At 40.9% G+C, this 19651-nt stretch overlaps 1 protein-coding gene across 1 annotated transcript in view; it reads right to left on the bottom strand.

The window, feature by feature from the left end:
- Positions 1–19651, bottom strand: part of LOC132819987 (sodium- and chloride-dependent neutral and basic amino acid transporter B(0+)-like) — a 41844-nt gene that overhangs the window by 10384 nt on the left and 11809 nt on the right. The window contains exons 5-9 of the mRNA XM_060831921.1: positions 19125–19257; positions 16561–16701; positions 14468–14696; positions 12576–12701; positions 9045–9163 (exon numbers count right to left, since the gene is read on the bottom strand). Coding sequence (XP_060687904.1) covers positions 9045–9163; positions 12576–12701; positions 14468–14696; positions 16561–16701; positions 19125–19257 — 748 coding nt within the window. The remainder of the gene's footprint in view (positions 1–9044; positions 9164–12575; positions 12702–14467; positions 14697–16560; positions 16702–19124; positions 19258–19651) is intronic.

Here is a 19651-nt window from a genome sequence, read left to right as displayed (position 1 = left end):
ACTGTGTCTTCTACTGCTTCATCTATGTCATTGATGTAAATTGTAAATCATTCAAATGCCAGAATTGACCCTGAGGCACGCCACTTGTTACATCATGAGAACCTGAAAAAAAAACACATTTGTGCTGACTCTCTGTTTACTATTAGCCAGCTAATTTTCTGTCCATGTCAATATGCTAACCCCTGTACCATGAGCTCCTATGTTCTACAATAAATATTAATGTGACACTTTATCAAATGCCTCTGGAAATATAAGAAAAAGTACATCCACCATTTCCCCATTATCCAAACACTCATATTATTTCTGACATAATTCTAACAAATTGGTGAAATATGTTCTCTCCCTTCACAAGACGTACTGGCTCTATTTGACTACTTCAAAACCTACATTGTCATGCCACAAATTCCTTAATAATAATTGCTAACATTTTACTTATGATAGATAGTAAGTTAACTGCTCTGTATTTCTTTCTTTTTGAATAAAAGATTTATATTTTCTAACCCAGTCAGAGAGTCAAAAGGTGTGGTGCTGGAAAAGCACAGCTGGTCAGGCAGCATCCAAGGAGCAGGAGACAATAGACAATAGGTGCAGGAGTAGGCCATTCAGCCTTTCGAGCCTGCACCGCCATTCAATATGATCATGGCTGATCATTCCTAATCAGTATCCGCTTCCTGCCTTATCTCCATAACCCTTGATTCCACTATCTTTGAGAGCTCTATCCAACTCTTTCTTAAATGAATCCAGAGACTGGGCCTCCACTGCCCTCTTGGGTAGAGCATTCCACACAGCCACCACTCTCTGGGTGAAGAAGTTTCTCCTCATCTCTGTCCTAAATGGTCTACCCCGTATTTTTAAGCTGTGTCCTCTGGTTTGGCACTCACCCATCAGCGGAAACATGTTTCCTGCTGCCAGAGTGTCCAATCCTTTCATAATCTTATACGTCTCAATCATATCCCCTCTCAGTCTTCTAAACTCAAGGGTATACAAGTCCAGTCGCTTCAGTCTTTCAGTGTAAGGTAATCCCTCCATTCCAGGAATTGACCTTGTGAACCTACGCTGCACTCCCTCAATAGCCAGAATGTCTTTCCTCAAATTTGGCGACCAGAACTGCACACAGTACTCCAGGTATGGTCTCACCAGGGCCCTGTACAGCTGCAGAAGCACCTCTTTGCTTCTGTACTCAATCCCTCTTGTTATGAAGGCCAGCATGCTATTAGCTTTCTTCACTACCTGCTGTACCTGCATGCTTGCCTTCATTGACTGGTGTACAAGAACACCCAGATCTCTCTGTACTGCCCCTTTACCTAAATTAATTCCATTGAGGTAGTAATCTGCCTTCCTGTTCTTGCCACCAAAGTGGATAACCATACATTTATCCACATTAAACTGCATCTGCCATGCATCTGCCCACTCACCTAACTTGTCCAGGTCACCCTGTAATCTCCTAACATCCTCATCACATTTCACCCTGCCACCCAGCTTTGTATCATCAGCAAACTTGCTAAGGTTATCGCTGATGCCATCTTCTATATCATTAACATATATTGTAAAAAGCTGCGGTCCCACACGGATCCTTGCGGTACCCCACTGGTCACTGCCTGCCATTCCGAAATGGAGCCGTTTATCACTACCTTTGTTTCCTATCAGCCAACCAATTTTCAATCCAATCTAGTACTTTGCCCCCAATACCATGCGCCCTAAGTTTACTCACTAACCTCCTATGTGGAACTTTATCAAAAGCTTTCTGAAAGTCCAGGTACATTACATCTACTGGATCTCCCTTATCCATCTTCAGAGTTACATCCTCAAAAAACTCCAGAAGATTAGTCAAGCACGATTTCCCCTTCATAAATCCATGCTGACTCTGTCCTATCCTGTTACTACTATCCAGATGTGCCGTAATCTCATCCTTTATAATAGACTCCAGCATCTTTCCCACCACTGAGGTCAGACTAACTGGTCTATAATTTCCTGCTTTCTCTCTCCCACCTTTCTTAAAAAGTGGTATAACATTAGCCAGTCTCCAATCCTCAGGTACCGATCCCGAATCTATCGAATTCTGGAAAATAATCACCAACGCATCCACGATTTCCCGAGCCACCTCCTTCAGTACCCTGGGATGTAGACCATCAGGCCCCGGGGACTTATCAACCTTCAGACCTAACAGTCTCTCCAACACCAAATCCTGGCAAATACAGATTCCCTTAAGTTCAGGTCCTTCGGTCACTGCTACCTCAGGGTCTTCCCCAGTCTTGTGTCTTCCCCAGTGAACACAGATCTGAAGTACCCATTTAATTCTTCTGCCATTTCTTTGTTCCCTGTAATATATTCCCCTGTTTCTGTCTTCAAGGGCCCAATTTTAGTCCTAAACATTTTTTTGCCTTGCACATACTTGAAAAAGCTTTTACTATCCTCCTTTATATTATTGGCCAGTTTACCTTCGTATCTCATTTTTCCTCTGCGTATTTCCTTCTTAGTAATCCTCTGTTGTTCTTTAAAAGCTTCCCAGTCCTCTGTTTTCCCACTTATCTTTGCTATGTTATACTTTTTCTCTTTTAACTTTATATGTTTCTTAACTTCCCTCGTCAGCCACGGCCACCCATGCCTCCTCCTGGGATCTTTCTTCCTTTTAGGAATGAACTGATCCTGCAACTTCTGCATTATACACAGAAATATCTGCCATTGTTCCACCACGGTCATCCCTGCTAAGGTATTGCACCATTGAACTTTGGCCAGCTCTTCCCTCATAGCTCCATAGTTCCCTTTATTCAACAGAAGTACTGTCACTTCCGACTGTACCCTCTCCCTCTCAAATTGCAGATTGAAACTTAATGTATTATGGTCACTACTTCCCAATGGCTCCTTCACTTCGAGGTCTCTGACCAATTCTGGTTAATTACACAATACTAGATCCAGAATTGCCTTCTCCCTGGTCGGCTCCAGCACCAGCTGCTCTAAGAATCCATCTCTGAAGCACTCCATAAAGTCTCTTTCTTGAGGTCCAATACCATCCTGATTCTCCCAGTCTACCTGCATGTTAACATTCCCCATAACAACTGTAGTAACATCTTTACCACAGGTCAATTTCAGCTCCTGATTCAACTTACATCCGACATCCAGACTACTGTTTGGGGGCCTGTAGATGACTCCCAAGAGGGTCGTTTTACCCTTAGTATTTCGCAGCTCTATCCACACTGACTCTACATTCCCTGACTCTAGGTCCCCCCGCGCAAGGGACTGAATATCGTCCCTTTCCAACAAGGCCACTCCACCCCCTCTGCCCGTCAGTCTGTCCTTACGATAGCACGTGTAGCCTTGAATATTCATTTCCCAGGCCCTGTCCACTTGAAGCCACGTCTCAGTTATCCCCACAATATCGTATCTGCCAATTTCCAAAAGAGCCTCAAGCTCATCCATCTTATTTCTAATGCTTCGGGCGTTCATATACAGCATTTTTAATTTGTTACTGCTCTCACCCTTCCCATCAACCCCTATTCCACTCAACCTTACAGCATGATCCCTTTTTGAATTTTCTGCCTCATTGATACAGTTGTCTTTCTTGACTTCTCTTGTTCTAACTTTTCCTTCAACTTCCTTTTTGTACATCCAGTTTGTCCCCTCCCCCCCGCTACTTAGTTTAAATGTAGCGGTGTTGCAGTAGAAAACCTGCCTGCCAGAATGCTGATCCCTAACCTGTTAAGGTGCAAACCGTCTCTCTTGTAGAATTTATGTTTGCAACAAAATGTACCCCAGTGATTCAAGAACTTAAATCCTTGCTTCCTGCACCAGTTCCCCAACCACACATTCAAGTCCATTATCTCCTTGTTTCTGGCCTCACCAGCCCGAGGAACTGGAAGCAAACCAGAGATAACCACCTTGGACGTCCTGCTTTTCAGCCTTCTTCCTCGTTCTCCAAAGTCCCGCTGTAGTATGTGCCTCCTCTTCTTCCCGACATCATTTGTGCCGACATGTACCACCACCTCTGGCTCTTCACCCTCGTCCTTGAGGATTTCCTGCACTCTGTCCGCGATGTCTTTCACCCTGGCACCAGGAAGACAACACACCATCTTTAAATCCCGTCTGCTGCCACAAAAACCCCGGTCAGTTCCTCTCACGATGGAGTCCCCTATTACCACGGCTCTATGCGATGTCCGACTCTTCCGCTCTGCCTCTGCGCCAACTTTTGATTGACAGACCTGGCCGCCTCGCGGACTGGCAGTGTCATCAGTCTCCACTGTTTCCAACAGCTTCAACTTGTTCCTGACAGGTACTTCTCCCGGGGTCTCTTGCACCTGTCTCCTCTCTGCCTTCCTCATCGTCTGCTCTCTTCTGCTCTCTTCTGGCATGATTGGTGTAATGACCTCGCTGAAGGTCTTGTCCAGAAAGATCTCATTCCCTCGGATGAGCCTAAGGTCCTCGAGTTCTTTCATCAGCGCTGCAATATGCTCGGTCAATAGCTGAATGTGCACACACTTTCCGCACATGTACGAGTCAGACACACCAGAGTCGTTGACCTCCCACATCAAGCACATAGCGCACTGAACCAGCTGGGCAGTCATGTCTTCACCCTCTTCAACTGTGGCGTAATCACTTCACTCAACCTCCTTTTCAAAGACTCCTGAGCTGAAGCCTCACTCTTCGATTAAAAACTTCCTTAGACCCTTGTTTTGTAGCAAGCCTGTGGACTCTTAATTTAGGTTCTTAACACACCCACTCTAATAGCAAATCACTTACCTTCCCGACCGACTTTGCGCTCTGCCTGAACTTCCGCCCAGCTCCCGCCGCTCTCTGCTGCGAAAAGAGAGAGTTGACGTTTTGAGCACAAGCTCTTCATTTCTGATTAAGGGCTTAAGCTCAAAACATCGACTCTACTGCTCCTCAGATGCTGTCTGACCAGTCGTGCTTTTCCAGCGCCACACTTTTTGACTCTAATCTCCAGCATCTGAAGTCCTCACTTTCTCATGTCGGCCCGACCAAGTAATAATTGAAGTTTCCTTCCGTAAAGGACATTAGTGAACCAAAGGGGTGTTTCTAACAATCAACAATGGATTCATTTGAATTCATTAGACTCTTAATTCCAGAGTCTATTGAATTCAAATTATACCACCTGCCGTGGCAGGGTTCAAACCTGGATTCCCAAAACATTCCCTGGATCTCTGGATTAACAGTCTACCGATAATACCAGTAGGCCATTGTCTCCCCTAAGGCTAGGCTAAGCTAAGCATGTTTGCAGACAATGAGGGAGAAAATTCTGATGCCGATGATCATGACATGATGCTGAGTTGCAGCATCTAACATCAAGGCAACTGAGTTACCAGTCAAGAGCAACTGAAAATAACACACTTCTCTTCAAATCGGTATACAATCACCAGGTCAGAATGAGTTGTCAAACCTCCAAAACGATTTATTGATGGTTGGATTATCAATCTTCTTAATTCACATTTTTATTGTTTGTTGGTAACCTCAGTCAATGCAGAAGTTGAACCTGTGTTGTTGGTGCCCCTCTCCCGCCGCCCCCCCCCGCCCCCCCCATTGTAAATCAGCCATCCAGGAGAAAGTGAGGACTACAGATACTGGAAATCAGAGTCAAAACGTGTGGTGCTGGAATCATCTTCCTGTTAAAGAGCTTATGGTCGAAACATCAACTCTCCTGCTCCTCAGATGCTGCCTGACCGGCTGTGCTTTTCCAGCATCACTCTCTTTAAAACCAACCATCCAGCCAACTGAGCCAAAAGAAAACAGTGTGGTGGTGGTGGATAAGCAGGAATATCATAGGGGATAGTGGAGGAGCTGATCATCACAGGAGGAGACTGAAGAGAAACAGAAGGAACATCGGTGAAAAGGGAGAAGGCTAGGAGAGGTGGGGAGGGTATATAATGTAGAGGAGGAGGGTAGAGTGTGAACAAATCAAAGGAAACATTAACGGCCGCATCTTTCTCTTAACTGGCTCATACAGAGGGCTAGCAGAGAATGTGCACTATAATGGGAAGGGTTCAAGATCTCTTCCTGCACAACGCAATTATACCCAACAGAAACAGAAATTGAAGAATATGATTGCACAAGGCCTCATTTGAAGGCTTGGCAATGAAGGGAAGCTTTTGCTACAGATTAAAAGTGAATGAACAATCCTGTGTCTCAAACATAATTTCTCTCAGAGAGAAGCACTTGGGTGCACCAACAGTGACAATGGTGGTGGAGCTGGTGGGAAGCAGAGAGTATTCCACATACAGCCATGCAGGAGCAGTCACAGGTACATGTATCTGGAAGTTAAGGGCATAGGGATCAGGCTGTTCTGCCACCTGCGGAATTCTAAAAGCAAAGGAATGTGGATGCTGGAAATCTGAAACAAGAACAAAATTTGCCAGAGAAACTCAGCAGGTCAGACAGCTTCTGTGGAGAGAAAGCAGAGTCAACATTTCAGGAACAGTGATCCTTCTTCAGAACTCATTGTTGCTAGGAAAAGATGGGATATACACTGAAGACAGGGATTGGGAGAACGGAGTGAACAACAGGTGGAGATGGAGCCCACACAAAGAGAGAACACTTGTTGGGCAGACAAAGGAATGGATACTGTTGAGCCTGGGCGAAAGAAAAGTTGCTTATGGGGACCATTAGTGAGTGAAAATGGGTTAGCTGCGATGAAAGGAGCCCAAGGTCATCTGGAAACTCTGGTCAGCATCCCATTTCCATTTGGGGTCCCTGCTGTTGTCAGGACTCGATATCAAGTTCAATATTTTTCGGGCCTGAGCACCTTCATCCATGCCATCCCTCCCACTGGGCCTGACCTTGTCAAAACAGTGTTGGGGCATACATAATGGTAAATTCATTGCTTTTGGATGCAATATTCTATCATAATAACAATCTAACTGTTTGAACATAGGACAGAAAACATTTCTTCTGGTATGCACTATCACAAATTTCCATATGTACCAGTTTAGTAAATGATTCATTGTAGGAACAAAACATTGAAAATGATTTGACATAAACCACTGAAAAGTGCACCGTCAAGACTACAACAATGTCTCATAAAAGTTCAGGGATATAACTTTGATATTTGTTACAATCTGGGCTACTTCAGACACAATGAGAGGTGTACCAACGCCAAATTAGACAATGGCTGTTTGGCTGCACTTACAAAAAAATTACAGAAGAAAACATCATCAATATCAATCCAGATGAATATTGGTCAACAGTAAGAAAAAAGACAATGAATGATTCACAACTGAGGGCATTTTGGAAAGTTATTATCAAAGTCCGGCCTGATGGGATACAAAACGTGCCAGATGTGCCCCAAGGGATTTAGCCAGACAAGGATGAGCCAGGGACCCTCAAGAGGCATGCTTTTCAAACATAAACAGATGCTTGTAGCTGAAGCTCTTTAGTAAACTCTATTGCCTCATTATACCAGGGGCATATGGGCATAGGGTGAAAAAGGCCCCTGTACAGCTCACTGTGTATTGCTCAGTTCACAACAGAAAAATCGAGAAGACTGTGAGGGTGTATCAGGCATGTCAAAGTCAGCCACCACATCAACAGAAAAAAAATTTCTCTACCCTCACAAGATTCCAATATATCTTTGGTTGAAGCTTGTAACAGATTTACTTACCATCCACGGTGACAATTTTCACCAAGTCACTGAGTAATATTCCAATTTTCCAACCACCAGACATTGGAAGGATTACTCAACTACACCCATGGTAATCACCATAAGTATAAAGTGCATTGTGTACCTGGAGAAAATATCTGAAATTGGATCATACTGCACTGATAAATATCTTATGGACCTAGGGTACCTTGGATGTGTACTACATGGGGTCTAAATCATGTGACAGCCTCACCACATTATCCCAGACCCAATATTTTTGCTGAATGAAATGGTTCATACTATTCAGCCATCCGTCATGAAATGAGCAACTGGACACCATCTCCATATTGCCATGTCACACTTCATAACAATACGTCTAGGTATGGGCTTTCTATTACCAGCAACAATCACATTAAAAAGCAAGTCAGGACACATTTGCCAAGTCATGAACAGTCCAATTTCCTGTAAATATGGGATAAACATCTTGAACATTCAGGCAGAATAAAAACAGCACTCATTTGACATCTGGGTGTGGAATTATCTAGTTTGTGAGAGTGGTAAAAGGTTTGAATCATACATCCCATCCAGGGAACATGGTCACCCACAGAAGTACTCAGAAAGTGCAGTGAGCCTTAAACCCAAGGAGTCACAATATCTAATGGAACAATGGAAAGAGGAATAGAAAATAATTTGGGGAATTGTACAACATTCTAACATTGAGCATTCTGACTGTGCACAGAACACCACCAGAGGTAAACTCAGGGAGTGAAAATGTTGAACGCAACCATGAAAGTAATCTCCTCTTTAACAAAAGGAAAGTCACCAAAATATCAGTGAGCCAAGAACAGTCAGTTGATAAATCTAGATCACAGGACAGAAAGAAGATCATGAGATCTGGAAGGATTATTAAATTATTGATTCATTATACAACCACTTAAAGTCTTAAACAGTTCAATTCTTAAACTCCTAAGCACAGTGACCTATTTTTGGAGTGATAGTTCTCACAACCAGTCTGAGATATATTTATTTTCATTCATGTATGTTATAGGAATATAGTAATATCATTTTAAGAAGAACATGCTGATGAGCATATAACCTTGATATAATACATGTCACTGACAGCTATAGACTTGTTCAGTGTGCAGTACATATTGCGAAGGGAGAGCAGCTATGCTTCCCTGTAACAACTAACCGCGATAACGAATGTGTCTGCTGAGCAATTTTATGACATAATAAACTGAACCGTGGTCCTGTTTCCCAGTCCTATTGTAAGAGTGGATTATCTGAGAATAAACTCAGAATCACATATGACATGATCACTGCACAACATTAAACAACTGCAAAAAGAAAGGACCAGAACACTAATGCCTTCTTTATTTTTTCATCCTGTGAATTTGATCACCTTTTACAGTTACTGAGTACATGTGAAAACAGCTGATATCACTGAAATACAACCTACCTGTGTCACACATAGAAGGCCAAGCAGATAAAATAATGAACAAACACCAGCTGTCAGAAGAAGGCGCTTTGATTGGACCAATGTAGGGAACTGGTCTTGCAGGGCTGTCATAACTGTTTCTAATGGAAGAAAATGTCAAATGAAGACATTAATTAATAACTTGCACAATGACAGGACAAAACACCACTGGACACACCAAAGCCCTGGAGTAAAAGGTTTCTGCATCCATTTTTCTGGCTCTGAGATATGTATTTTTCCCCCAGTTGTATTTTTCCTGTTGCTCTGATGCAGAGGAAAACTGCATCATCGTTATCCTCAAATATCACGTAGGGTGTTTCAACATGAGTGAGTTTCAACATGAGTGAGTTTCAACATGAGTGAATAAGTTTGCTGACCATCCTGCTCCCTGTAAGGCAGGTAAATAAAAATCCCCATCTCTTGAACAGCAAGATCTGTCTCAACGAAAAGATAAATTCTAGGCATGAGAGTAAAGAAAAGATATAGAACATTAACATCTGAGATTGAAAATCACCACAATAGCTATTGGACAGAGGAACATAGAAATTAGGAGCGAGTGGACAATTCAGCCCTTCAAACCCACTCTACCATTTGTCACATTCCTGGCTGTTCTTATTGTGGTCGCAATTCCTGCCTGTTTCCCACAGCCCTTTGTCCCATTTTTCATCAAAACATATCTATTTCTTTCTTGAATTTGTTGATTGATTCTGCCTCTTCTGCACTCTGGGGCAGTGAGATCCACAGATTCACAACCCTGTCAGAGAAATAGTTTCTCCTCACCCCAGTTTTGAACCTACTTCCTCTCAGGCTATATCTATGACCTCTTGTTCAAGACTGTCCGACAAGGAGGAATATCTGTTCCACATCTACCTTATCAATCCCCTTGAGCATTTTATGTGTGTCAATCAGATCATCCCTCATTCTTCTGATCTCCACATCCTTCCTCAAGTAAAGAAACCAGAACTAGATACAATACTCCAAGTATGGTCTCAACATCATCTCATAGAATTGTGACAACATTACTTTTATAAACCAGTTCTTTTGCAATAAATGCCAAGATTCCACTTGCCTTTCTTATTATATGCAGCCCCTACATCCCCACTTTCTGTGATTCATACACAAGGACACCCAGATCCCTCTACACTGAGGCACTTTGAATCTGCTTCTGATTTAATTAATAATTTGCTCTTTCATTATTGTTGCCAAAATATGTAACCTCGTACCTATCCACGTTAAATTCCATCTGCCAGATTCTAGTTCATTCTCTAGCTGTGAATTTTGTTTTGTTACATTCTGTCCCTCCTGGCAGCTCATTGATATAGATTGTCAACAATTGATGTCAGAGGATTGAACCCTGTGCTACCCCAATAGTTACAGTTCGCCAGAAGGACCCATTTATCCCGCCCCTCTGCTTTCTGTCAGTCAACTAATCCTCTATCCGAACCAATACTCTACCCCAAACACCCTCCGGTCTAACCTTTTGTATCAGTCTTAATGCAGCACCTTATCAATGTCTTCTGGAGGTCTAGATATAACACATCCACCGTGTCCCCATTATCCAACTTGATAGTTACATCCTCAAAAATTCCAACAATTTTGTCAAGTTCAACTTGTCCTGTATGAAACCATGCTGCCACTGGGGAATTGAGCTTTGTTGTTCCAAGTGGTCAGTTCTCTCCCTTATTATTGACTCCAGCAACTTCCTCATGACCGAGGTCAAACTAATTGATCTACAATTTTCCATGATTTGCCTATTTCTATTTTCAAATACAGGCTTCACATTAAAGTGTTTCCAAATCACTGGCACCTTTCCAGAATCGAGGAAATTTTGGAATGTAGTAACTAATATATCCACTATCTCTGCTGCCTTAGGGTGCAGGCCATCAGGTCCTGGGGACTAATCTGCCTTTAATCCCATCAGTTTACTTAATACCTTTTCCCTAGTAATTTCACCGAGTTCCTCTATAGTAACTGCAGATTTTGGGAAGAAATTATAATCTTCCACTGCAAAAAGACACAAAATACTGGTTTAGTGCCTCTGCCATTTCTGAGTTTCCCATAATTACCTCACCATTTCCACCCTCTAAAGGGCCACCATTTACTTTCACTACTCTCTTCCTTTTTATATACTTATAGAAGCTTTTGGTATCAGAGCTTATGGTTTTTGCTAGTTTCCTTTTATTGATCTCCTGATTCTCCAGAGTGTCTCAAACATTTGCAGTATGATATGCCCTAGTTTTTGTCTTTATGTTATCCTCGACCTCCTTGTTAAGCCATGGATTATCTTTTACCTTTCTATAATTCCTTTTCCTCTCAGGAATATACTTTAATTGACAGGTATTTAGTAACTCATTGAGCATTTGCCACCATTTTTCAAATGTCCTGCTCCTTTAATATTTTTCCTCAGTCCCCCAGGGCCAACTGCTTTCTCAGGCCTGTATAATGACTTTTGGCCAACATTAAAACTCCTGTATATGACTCTGTCTTCACTCTTGCCATCTGAATTTGAAACTATAGAAGGTTGTGATCACACCTTCCAAGATGATCCTTAACTACATGATCATTTACCAATCCTTCCTCATTACACAATACCAAATGTGAAGCAGCCAGTTGGTTCCATGACACGTTGCCATCAGAAAGAATCCCTCAGACACTCTATGAATCTTCCTTCAATACTCCCCTTGCCAAGTTGATGAATCCAATCAATATCTATGTACAAATCACCCATAATTTCTGTTGTGGCTGGCTCATAAGCCCTCATTACTGCCTCATTTATACTAAGCCCTACTTTGGAAGTACTGTTTGAGAATCTGTAAATTATTCCTACCAAGGGGTTTCTTCCCTTGCCTTTTATTTCCACTCAGATTGATTCAACATCTTGGTTCGTAGTGCCAATATCTTTTCTTAATGCACCTTGATATCTCCCTTAACCAATAAAACAGCTCCACCTCCTATTCCTACTTGCCTATCCCTTTGGAATACTCATTACCCTAGGACATTTCACTCCCAGTACTGATCTTCTTGCAACCACATTTCAATAATCTTCACCAGGTGGTGTGACTGGTCTCTATTTGTGTTGTCAGCTCATCAACTTAACTCTGAATGCTGCATGCTTTTGCTAATATGTTCTACTGGTTTGTCTTTCTCTTTTAATATTTGCTCATACACTCTCCGTTCTTACTTACTAATAACACTGAACCTCATCTCTCTCATTTACTCCAACTCACATTTTGATCTTCTATGATGCCTTCCCTCACCATCGCTGTTAGTGCAAATTGTATTGTGAAATCATTTGGATGCCGATGCAACTTTTCCCCAATTTTTATTTTGATGCAGGTGCTAATCATTTAAGACTAAGAGCTGCATTCTTCTTTCAGACAATAAGGGAACAATTGCTACAAAGAAATGTTGTGCGTTTGTCCACTAACATCACCAACAGCACTTTTTTGCCCAACACTGTCATAATTTCTTCAAAAGAAATGATTTTTTTAAGTGATGCAATGCCATTTTTACCTAAACCTGCAAACTGTGTGTCAACTCCCAGAGTGAGCAGCATGAAGAAAAATGAAACAGACCATAATGGTGCCCACGGTAACTGTGCAAGGGCCTCTGGGTAGGCAATGAAGACCAAACCGAAACCTGAACAGTGAATAGAATTGAAATGACACAATGAATGTTGCTATTAACTTGTTGTTGACATTCATTTCATTTAATTTATTACAGTTGCCAATATTAGCCAACATTTGCAAAACTATTCATGTCACCAAAGTTGTGCGGATATGTGTTTACAATAAAAAACATTAGTTATTATATATTTGTAATATTAATCACTTTCAATTCAGAAATTATAATATTTAGAAGCAGTGAACACTGAGTTCAGAGTGACATTTGCAATCTAAGCAAAAAAAGAATCTCTCAAATATATTGGTGAAACTGCCATTTTAAAACAGGGAATAATGTTGGAGAGTAGAGAATGGGGAGAAATAATTGAACGGATAATTTAGAGTGTTTCTTAAATGGTTGGGGATTGTAAAGTGTAGTTGTACAAAGAGACCTCAGTCTCCTTGGTGCTAAGTCACTGAGGGTTAACATGTGTGTGCAGCAAGCTATTAGGAAGCCTCATGGAATGTCATCCTTTATTGCAAGAGGATTTGAGTACAGGGATAGTGAAGTCTTGTTTCAGTTGTATAGCAGCTTGGTTAGGCCACACCTGGAAACTGTGCACAGTTTGGTCATTTTTTTCTCAGGAAAGATGTCATTGCATAGAGGGAGTGCAACAAATGTTCAGCAGACTTGCTCCTGGAATGGTAGAACTGTCCGATGAAGAAAGATTGGGAAAACTGGGCCTTACTCTCGAGAGTTTCGTAGAATGAAACTTACAACGTAGTTAAAGAGAACAACAGAGGAGCTGCAGGTAAGATATTTCCTCTGTCTGCAGAATCTAAAACCAGCGGCCATAATTTAAAACTAAGGGGGATGCCACTGAGGGCCAAGCTGACAAGAAATTAGTTTATTCAGAGTGTTGTGAAACATTGGAATTGTCCAGCACAGAGGGCTGTGGAGGTCAAGATTTGAGTAGATTTAAGATTGAGATTATTATATTTCTGATTCTCAGTGGTGTACAAGGTCAGGGAATGGAATGAGTAAAAAACATCGAAATGTTTGATCCTTCATTATTACATGGAGTAGTGAGGCAAACTACTCAGACTGAGTGGCCTACCCCTGTTCCTATGTTCCTGCCTCCATTCAGGCTGTCAAACCACTCAGTGCTCAGACTATTGGAGTAATCAGAATGTGTGAACTGTGTTTTATTGTAACTTTACCTGGTCATTAATTACTTATCACAGCATCATCAACCGATACAAGTGGCTTAGCACAGAACATTTCCATGATTCTTGCTCTTCATATTAAACATTTTTTAAAATGTACCACTGTCAAATTGAATATTTGAGCACATAATATGATCAGTAACTAATCGTCAATAAATAAAAACTGTCTCTGATTCACCTAAAAGCACAATATTATGGAATTCATTCAAAATTTACTTCTTAAATATAAAATGTGGCTCATATGAAATGTAATTCTAAGGTAAATAGCAAATCTTACAGCGGATTATAATGTTAACTGAGTGCTTTTGAAATTTACTATTCTGTGATTATTTCAAAAGCTCACTTTTAAGAGCTAGGGTTCAACCCCGGGCATACCATTGCATTATTCAGCTCCAATCCCTGTCCAGTATAAACCAAACATCATGGCAATGTGTCTTCAGAGCCTGGCTATCAGTTTGGATCTGAGGATTGATTATTGTGTCTGGACACTGGAATCACTGGAATGTTGGGTTGAATCACTTCAGAGAGAACATTAAAGCTGTCTGACCCTTGACAATTTTAACAGCTCTAGTTTACCTGACTGGGCAACCTCTGAAACGGGCTTATCTTGTATGTGAGCCATGTGTCCCAGGATGGAGAAGATGACAAATCCAGCAAACACACTCGTAGCACAATTAACAACACAGACAATGATGGTATCTCTGTAGCAGTTATTGTGGAACTTGTTGTAAGATGACAATGCTACTAAAGTGCCCCAACCCACTGAGATAGAAAAGAAAATTTGAGTCGCAGCATCTTTCCAGACCTGGTAAATACAAAATAGAATAGATGTCTGGAGGGAAATGAAACACAAACATGTACAACAGATAAACGACATTAATGTGAAGATAATGAGAACTCGTGTGGTTAATCCATGGTGAACTGAGCAAAGTAGCTCCCTCTGGTCAACAGTAACTCTTCTTAAACAGAACAGTCATCACTACAGTCGATTATTTACAGTTAAATTTCCTCTGGGATATCTGACACAGGTCTTTCTGGTATAATGAACGTTTCATGAACACAAATTACCTGGACCGTGATTGACGATTGGGGACGCTTTTCTAAAGTGCAAAAATTCAAAAAGTATGTTGGCTCGAACATGATTACATCGGCAACACTGTAAGTGCTCCTTGTATTGCGTGATTCTTGCATAGCGCAGGGTCACACGGAACGTGACTATTGCACTATCGAAGACGTGACTGTATACTCTTTCACCAGCCATGGTTTTCAGTGACTGACTCACTTGCAGTATTGTACTGACCATAGTTAATTCCATTCTTTGCGTGAAAGTAACAACAAAGAACACCTTTTACCATAAATAATGATCACTTTCATATTGTAATAATATCACAGTAGCTTAATATCAACAGGAACCAGTAAAATTACACTGTAATTTCTAGGATTATGTAAACAATGGTTAAATGATTTAAATGGAAATCAAAATCCAATTCCTGTCAGAAAAATTAAGCAATAAATAGTGTTCACCATTGTCTATTCACAAAGACTGCTGTATCTTTGGACTGAATACAAAATTCCAGCCATCATTATCCAGTATGCATGAGGACACTGTCAGCCTCACAAATGTGGTATTGCCTAGTCTGCCTATTTGCATTCACTGGGCTCCATGATGTTTCTGTCCTTATGCTGTTGACTGAATCACCTCGGAGATTTGTTTCAAGAAACATGACATTGAAATAGCCTTTTAATGACATGCCAAGCTTTTACTTACAGCCAGTCACAATTTCTGGCACTTAAACTACCTACTGGAAGAATGGAATCACAGCTTGGAAGTCACCCACTCAAACTTACACTTCCTTTTCTGTCTCAGTCCTTGCATTGTTATATTCCAAGTACGATAATCTGACTGGTTCAAGATATAATCAGTTGCTTTCCAATGTTCACTCCAATGTAGATTTCAGATTTAGACAATATTCTTTCAGTTCCATCTCCCACTTCCAGATACTTGCAGCACCAAATATCATTGACATAGAATGGATAAGGACAATGTTCATCAAGAGTGGCTCTTTCTATTGCCCTGATACAGCAAAATGTGGGTCAGTATTTGCTTTGTAGGTCAATGAGGTATTTCACCTGAAACTCCTGAATCATTTCCAAGATTTCAGAAAGGAGGAGGCATGAAGGAAGAATTCTATTGCATCCCAATCCCTATCATAATTCCTCATCAATTTCGATCCTCTCGTCCATCATAGCTGATGCCCTGACCTTCTTTCCTGTTAATGGCAGGATGATATAGACCTTAAACTGACTCTTTGAATTCATCACAAGCTTTGTTAAAAATTTCCAAGAATTGAATTAAGGACTCAAAAGCAATACACTGATTTTAAATCAATGATGAAAGTGAGGACTGCAGATGCTGCAGATCAGAGCTGAAAATGTGTTGCTGGAAAAGTGCAGCAGGTCAGGCAGCATCCAACGAGCAGGAGAATCGACGATTCGGGCATGAGCCCTTCTTCAGGAATGTCGATTCTCCTGCTCCTTGGATGCTGCCTGACCTGCTGCGCTTTCCCAGCAACACATTTTCAGTTTAAATCAATGATGACAAGCTGAGGCACGAATCGATTCAACTAAAAATACTAATGAGACTCAATCATTCATATTGCTGTATTTACCTCAGCATCAGCCAGTCTGGAGAAGTCTGACTGGCTTCCGATGTAGAATTCAATTCCTTTAGAAGCTCCCTCCAGGGTAACCCCTCGGATCAGGAGTATGGTCAGAACCACGTAAGGGAATGTCGCAGTGAAATAAACCACCTGAGCATGGAGAGCACCTTGTTAGATTTTCCTGTATTACTGGTACAACAGAAGAAAATAAAACCTTGAAGCAGTACAAGGCCATGTGGCCCCACCATGCAATAAGATTCTGCCTGATCACCCTGACACTTGCCCTCTCCAGAACCTTTGACTCTCTTGTACATCAACAATTTGTCAAACTCTGCCTTGCATATATTCAATGATCTGACCTCTACTGCTTTCGGAGGAAGAGTATTTGAAAGATTAAAAATTCCACTTCATCTCTATCTCATTTGGAGAACCTTATTTTGTAACTGTGCTCCCTGTTCGAGATTCTCTGAGAAGGTCAAGCTTTCTAAGACCATTCGAAATCTTTGAAGATCATTTCTCGGTCTCCTAAATTCCTGTGAGTACAGGCTCAAACTTATATTTTCAAAAGAATTAATACAAAGGTTCACTGAACTTTCTCCAATACAAATATACCCCCTAACTAAGGAGACCAAAACAGTAGCTGCTGTACCTTTGTAGCAAGTTTTGCCTACTTTTATCCATCATTCACCTTGGAATAAAGACAATATTATCCAACCAAATGGCAAATTAAATGGATTCTCATCAATGCATCGAAGGGAACAGAGGACAAACTGAAGAGGAATAGTAACATGGAAGATGTACGCAAGGATTGCGTTTTCATCTAGTTCACAGGGTTTGCATGTTGAGACTTTGTTTTGTGATACCTTGTTATAATGTGCTTATTTAAACACTGCTAAACCTATAGACATGAGGATCTAAAATTTGAATTTAGGCAACAAAATATGAAGATTTTTATTACAACAAAATGGTTTCTCGATTTAAAAGAATACTATAAAATGGCCTGTGAATCATACTGCTGAACATACTGCTGATTTGCAGAATTAACTTGCAGTTGAAAGATGAGGACAATAGAGTTTTCATAAGATAAACACTGATACATTAATTGACCATTTGAACAAACGTTGAACTAATACATGGCATGACAATTTACGTAAATTAGATATCCTTCTTAAAGGAAATACCATTGGATTAGCCTGTCTTCAATCATATCACCATATTACAATTGATTGGACATTTTTTTGTAGTTAAGAACCCTTTCCCAGAAAATATCATTAGATTAATTCGCTGTAAATCATATGTGATTGGTCTTTCTTGTAATTAAGACTGAACTATTTCTTTAAAAACACGTAAATAATGTGTAATTTTCAAATGTAATTGCGCAACTTTTCCCCAGAACACAGAAGCTTCAATCACTGTGTTGCTGGATAGAATTGCATCAAGGTACCTTAACTGAATCAACTAATGACCCTTGTTTTTTGAATAGACCGCATTTGTCGATTCCTTTGACCGATCTCGAACCCTTCTTAAGGGGACACAGGTCTTCAGACATAATAACAGAAATTACACAATGAAAAGAATCAGTTAAAGGTAATTCTTACCCAAGAAGCTCACCTCCTCACTGGGTAGGTACATAAAAGACACAGCAAGTTGTTCCTGACGTCAAGTTGGACCTTATGAGATTTCTCACCTGATTCTGCATTAAATCTCACCTTAGCACAGGCTGCTCATGTCACTAACAGATTCCACCCACAGTAACTGCTACACAGCTGTTACAACATATTCCTTCAACATTAATAACTACTAAAGGCACATTACACTGGAATGTCACATGTTGTGATTCTTCTAACAGCCTTAAAATTACATTTGCTCTTTGGTTTGGAACCTATCCAACAATACAACGGGGATGAAGGTCAGAGCTTTGTTAGTTAACCTCTGTTGTCCTCCAACCTATCACAGAATCTTCCTTTTACTCACCGAACCATATTCCCCATGTCCATTGTCTTAAGAAACCTCTTAAACTGTTATTTATTTCTCTCGGTCAGATGAAAGTCCATGGAAGTGAAAGATTAGCTCGGTTTGTCTTGACAGGTGCTTCACAAGCTGTTGAGCATTACCAGCATTTTATTGTTTTCACCTAATGATTGTTCCTCAGGTCTCAGTCCCATTCTCATGTTCAGACAAATCTCATTTCACTCAAATAAAACCCTGCCCCAATCCTTCCCCATCACCGCCACCACCCCCCCCCCCCCCCCCCCCCCCCAACCCCCAATCCTTCCTCAGCCTTCCACAGCAATTGGAAATTCACCCAGAATTCCAGTGTCAGTGAGTGAACCCTTAGAATGAGGGACACATTGCAGGGGTTTGGGGAAGTTGCTGTTCTTTCCCTCAGGAGAACGTTCTTCAGATCTCCCTCAGGCCTGAAGTGTTGATGAATTATGAATCTCCCATTTCCCATAGAGACACTGTTAACATCACCTGGGAGATAAACCAGACACTTCACAAATTATTTATCGTTTCTAGCTTTACTGTTACTTTGTCACGAGTTTTAACTCTATTTATCACCAATCATTTACCTTTCCTGAAGATTTGATTCCTTTTGATAATGCTGCCCCAACTATTAGCCAGGCAAGAAGCAGACAGAGGGCTAAATACCAGATTACCTCCCCAGTCTCATCCATTGAACTGGAACGGCGTAAAACTGCTTTACTACAGAAAATAAGAACAAAAACATGTAGTAAGTTAGGACACTCTTCATTACACACAGATGTTTTTAGACATAGTGCATCAATGTGTTTAACAAACAGAGTTGTGTAATATCTAAATTAATTTTTGATTTATAGAAGCTTTGATTCTTGCACTCAGAAATAAATGTGAAGTTTGATATTCTGTATGACATTTTTTTCCTCGTGTGTATTGATATTTTTCAATGTAAAGCTTTGTTCAAACAAGTTGATGAGATTCCCTGCAGAGCTGATTTGATGTGAAAGAGTTTCTGACAATGTTTCACTGACTGCTTCACAATGCACTGTGAAACCTATCTGGTTTAGTCACTATGTCTTCCAATGAATTCAGCTCCTTCATCTTCCTACACATGGTATCT

The sequence above is a fragment of the Hemiscyllium ocellatum genome, chromosome 11 (genome assembly GCF_020745735.1).
Source record: "Hemiscyllium ocellatum isolate sHemOce1 chromosome 11, sHemOce1.pat.X.cur, whole genome shotgun sequence".
In the NCBI taxonomy this organism is placed as follows: Eukaryota; Metazoa; Chordata; class Chondrichthyes; order Orectolobiformes; family Hemiscylliidae; genus Hemiscyllium; species Hemiscyllium ocellatum.
This window is presented reverse-complemented; position numbering and strand designations above follow the sequence as displayed.